The 4,743-nt window shown below is 45.0% G+C and overlaps 1 protein-coding gene across 1 annotated transcript; it reads right to left on the reverse strand.

The window, feature by feature from the left end:
• Positions 1–639: 639 nt before the first annotated feature.
• LOC134535447 (uncharacterized) lies at positions 640–2,649 on the reverse strand. The gene has a single exon (XM_063374553.1). It carries the CDS (start codon positions 2,196–2,198, stop codon positions 1,854–1,856), a length of 345 nt encoding a protein of 114 aa, XP_063230623.1. The 5' UTR covers positions 2,199–2,649; the 3' UTR covers positions 640–1,853.
• Positions 2,650–4,743: the final 2,094 nt, after the last annotated feature.

A 4,743-nucleotide genomic window follows, 5' to 3' on the forward strand; every position in this document is an offset into this window, starting at 1 on the left:
ATAACTGCTTCGCCAAATGAGGAGGGGGAAATAATAGGCATAAAAAAACAGTCGCTGGAAATAAGTTTAAACGGACATATATTTTTAAACACGGTCAATACGTAACAGATACTGCTGGCGAATAAAAATTGCAAGCATTCCTTAGCTTTTTTCTTTCCGTTGCAAAGCGCCTGGGAAGTCTACTATCGATTTCTACCAGTGAGGTCATGCGAGGAGGAGTGGGCAGGGGAGAGGAGGGGGAAGGGAAACAATCTCTCGAGCCTCCGGTGCGCGCTCTCCTATTGGTCGGCGAGCCGAGTGGAAATTTCCACCGCGGCAAGCAGGTCACCAACTTCCTGGGTCCGCGCGAGGCTACGATAATAACCCGGCATGCTCGTGTGGTGGCACACCTGTCTTTGACACGTCACGTGCCTCGCTCCAAGGAAAATAAACATAGCTCCTGGGTGTTGTGTTGAAACACTGTTGCATCATTTCATCACCCACACGCTTCTACTGTTTTTAGCCTTTTCAACCTTCGAAAATAATGCGTCAGAGCATTCTATTAAATAAAGCTAATAATTATTTTTTGTATCAAATGAAATAGGTACCAACTTTAAATAAATGAAATAGGTACCAACTTTAAATAAATGAAAAACCACATTTTCAGCATTGATTTGTATTTCACATCAAAAATTACGCACTTCACTATCGAAATGCGGTACAGTGTAAAAAATAGTGAACGGTTTTGTAATATAATCACATAAACTTAATAATCATAGCACTAATTTCCTGACTGCAATAATACAGCAGGGATATTAATTACATTATTGCAGCTGATGAGACATCTCGTGGTAACCCGTAAGCTTAGTTGCCGATTTAATTTTTGGTGAAAAATTAACATTAACTAATGTCTAAGCGTAATAATTTAGTAACTTACAATAAGACAGTCTCAGATAATTACAAAAATATATACAATTTACAGTAGATTCAAATGAACATTTTGTTTTCAAAACAAAAATAACGTAAGTTTTTTTTCAAAATGTAATGCTAAAAGTAATCAGAAGTAAACCTATTGACATTTAATTTTATTGAAGAGAATAAATAAAACTAATTATGTTCTACCACGATTCATTTAGCTAGCTGTAGCTTATGGTTGTAGCGTATTTGTTTGAAGGCAGTTACAAAATTTCTTCTAACCATCTCAATTTTGAACTAAATATTTATGAACACTAACACAACACGTCTATTATACATACATGTTATTATATTCAGGAACATGTTATTTTACTTTTGGCATTATTTTTAGTCAAAAATTAATACTAAACTCGCAACAAATAATGTAGGCCCTACGGGTTATAAATATCTACAGTTAAAAAATAACACTTCGCAACAAACAGTTCACTACAAGCTTAACTGGAATGTAAGGTAACTACCGTATAGAAGTTGTTCTGCGATGTCCCGTCCACAGCACACGTCCAGCAACAATCAAAACAACTGCAGACAAGGCTGAAGCAGATGAGCCGATAATAAAAAAAACTTTTCTTGTTGTCAGTGCAAACGTATGAACGCCCTACATAGTGTATTTAGAGTGTTGTCACTCCCCCAGCCGCGCACTAAGCCTAATATCACAGACCCGCACTCCCGCACAGACACAGGCCTAGTCGCGGCCCCAGCTGCCCGACCCGGGGTACGACGAGGCGGCGCGCCGCGGCTGCGAGCGAGCACGGGGCACAGACACAGGCCTAGTCGCGGCCCCAGCTGCCCGACCCGGGGTACGACGAGGCGGCGCGCCGCGGCTGCGAGCGAGCACGGGGCACAGACACAGGCGTCGTCGCGGTCCTCTGGGGCCGCAGCAGCTGCCCCGTGTCCTGGTCTCAGGAGGCCGCGCCCCCCTCCTCCTTGGAGCGCAAGGAGCGCTTCAGGCGGTCCACCAGGCGGCTGTGGAACTTGTTGAGCGACGACTGCGACCCCGCCTTGGGCGGCGAGGCGCAGGGCGACTGCGGCGAGGCGACGGCCAGGGACACGGAGCGGTGCGCCGGGGACCCCACGGCCAGGTCGCTGCCCGGAGACGTGGACAGGCTGGGGCACTCCGACTTGGAGCACTCGCTCACCTTGCGGCTGCGACACGTCTGCGGGTTGGAGCACTCGGAGCTGCGCCGCGACCGCGCCGACTTGTAGATGTCCCAGTCGTTCTTCACCACGGGCATCATGAAGGCCATGACTGCAGCTGTCTGCGCGCTGTCTCGCGACTGGCGGGGCTGGCAGGCGCGCCGCGGCGATCGAAGCCAGGCGCGCGCCCATTGGCCGCCCGCGCTGACGTCACCGCCCCTCTACCCCTCCCCCTGGCTCGAGTGACACGTGGGCGGGGGGGGGGGGGGGGGCGCGGGAGTCGCCGCCAGGCGCCGCTGCGTCACGCCTTACGCAACCCGCGTCAGCACCCGCGCTTGTCCTAACACGCACCCACGCAGACGCAGTCGGCTCTCAGTCGTCTCTCAGGGCTTATCTGCACACACACGCAGTCTCGGAACTGAGTGGACCCCGTAGCGCTCCCGAGAGCAAGAATAGTTTATTCCAACTACTACTATCGTGCAGGCAACTAGGGTTTCCCGATAACCTCCCCTCCTAAGAGATCGTGAGTGGCAATTACGGGATAGCGACAACGTAACGTATGAAAACAACTAATATTGTTCCAGTTTTATAAATAAAATGCTATTATTGAACCGAACGAGTGGCATTTAAAACCAACATTTAATGGTTTCACGAGAAAAAAAAGAGCAATTATAACAATAAACTTTGTATGTGATACACTCCCGTGTTTAAAAATTCTAGATTACAACTGTGGTGACACTGCGAAAGTGTGTGTGTGTGTGTGTGTGTGTTGTTGTTGTTGTGTGTTGTGTATGATAATCTTAACATACATGATGTGAGCAAGTAGACAGTGACACTGCTAGATTAAGTTTAAAATAAAGTACATCCATTTAATTATGATATTTGGTGAAGCTGATTGTTATACTAATGGAGCCAAAATTTCATTCAAAGATTTGTAACGCCTTTGCTTTGCTAAAATGTCAAAAACAAAGTGAAAAAGAAAATTCCATATTAAAAAAACACAGTTCTACATTTAAATGAATATTATATATATATATATATAAAGAATAAACATATATACATTTGTTTGTAATATATATTTGACTTTAACGAATTATTGTTAAATATTTTATTCGGAAATATATGTAGCTATCTTTTTCCCCGTTTTAAGCCCATTCTTGATGATGCCCAAATTCTTCTATACTTTATATTATACCCAGAGGTATAAAAGTGGCCATTCCATACACGCAATACCTAAAATGCTTACAGAAAACAAGTCGTAAAAGAATACAAGCAAACACAGTTTTCATCGAATTAACAATAATCAAGTTGTAATTATAACAAAATAATGAAAATAAACTAAATTTTAGCTGTTTATGCTTTTAAAATGAAACGTACTGATGCTTGGTATATTTTATTTTTTCAATTCAATTTTCATTACTTATAGAGTATCATTTATTATCGAATAATTATCTGTGACGTCATTCATGATGTATAAAATCGTAACAAGCTATTGTTTCCACGAGTGTGTATGAAGCTATCTAAACTAATAATTACTGTAACGAGTAGGGAAACAGGTTCTAAAGGCTATTATCTTTGAAAGATTTGTGCAATGGGAGTGCATGACTTGATGTCATTGGACATACGCCATACAGACGCCATACAGACATACATGTGCTTTATCAATGGCATATGTCCAAAAGCTTACATCAAATTCTAAAGTCTAGCCTATTAAATTAACTATAGTTTTATTTCTCAGTTAATTTTTACTTGTAATGTCAACAAATCCATCACATTGTTAAGTCTCCACAGGAGCTCACCTCCCTACAGCTCGTCTCTCACCGCACATCCTTGTCTTCCCACCACTCACTGCCTCCCACCACTCACTGCTCGTAGCACACAGCACAGTCCTACATGCACCAGTATCCACGCTCGTCGCCCACTATCGCTCGCCAAGGGCTCACTCCCCCGCCGGTAACACCGCCAGCCTTATTCACCCCCACACTCCTCGCCACGCTCCCGTCTATGTGCCTGCCACGTCCGGTCTCGTCGGGGGTGTCTGTGTATTAGTGAGGCGGGAAGATGGTGCTTCTAGCGCGGTGTCGCCTCTGGACTGGCGCGCAGTCTTCTCCCAGTGCACAGGACAGCTGTGTGATATTCTAGCGGTAACCGGAACATATCAATGAAGGTAAAGATGTAATGCAAGTCCCTTAAGTGCTTTCAACAATCTGTACTGGTTGTTTTACGCCTAAAAATTACTCTGAAAAAACACGCCTTTTAGCCATTTTAACTCATAAAAATACAAATTAAAAAACTTAATCTGAGATCATAAGTACTCTTCGGCCCTCAGCGAATTATTAAATGCTTTTTGTAAACAGACCCCACTCGTATATCTTGAGTAATTTTCAAATCGCGTTGTTTTCTCTGACGCTCTGCGCACAGTGTGTGTGCCCAGGTCGAAGCTGCGAGAATAACAGAGTCCTAGTTACGCCACTTCACGCAGACGGGCCCCCGGAATGTGCGGAACCTTCGAGAGCCACGGGGAATTCTCCGGGCTCAGCGGGAAGTGGAGGGGGTAGCGAGGCACCGCTGATAATTGGGTTAGGCGTGTAGCGGTAATGAAGGGATGGGCGCTACACACAACCCCCCCCCCCCCCCCCTTGCGGGCAGGCGTGT

Source organism: Bacillus rossius, chromosome 8 (genome assembly GCF_032445375.1).
Source record: "Bacillus rossius redtenbacheri isolate Brsri chromosome 8, Brsri_v3, whole genome shotgun sequence".
Taxonomy (NCBI): domain Eukaryota; kingdom Metazoa; phylum Arthropoda; class Insecta; order Phasmatodea; family Bacillidae; genus Bacillus; species Bacillus rossius.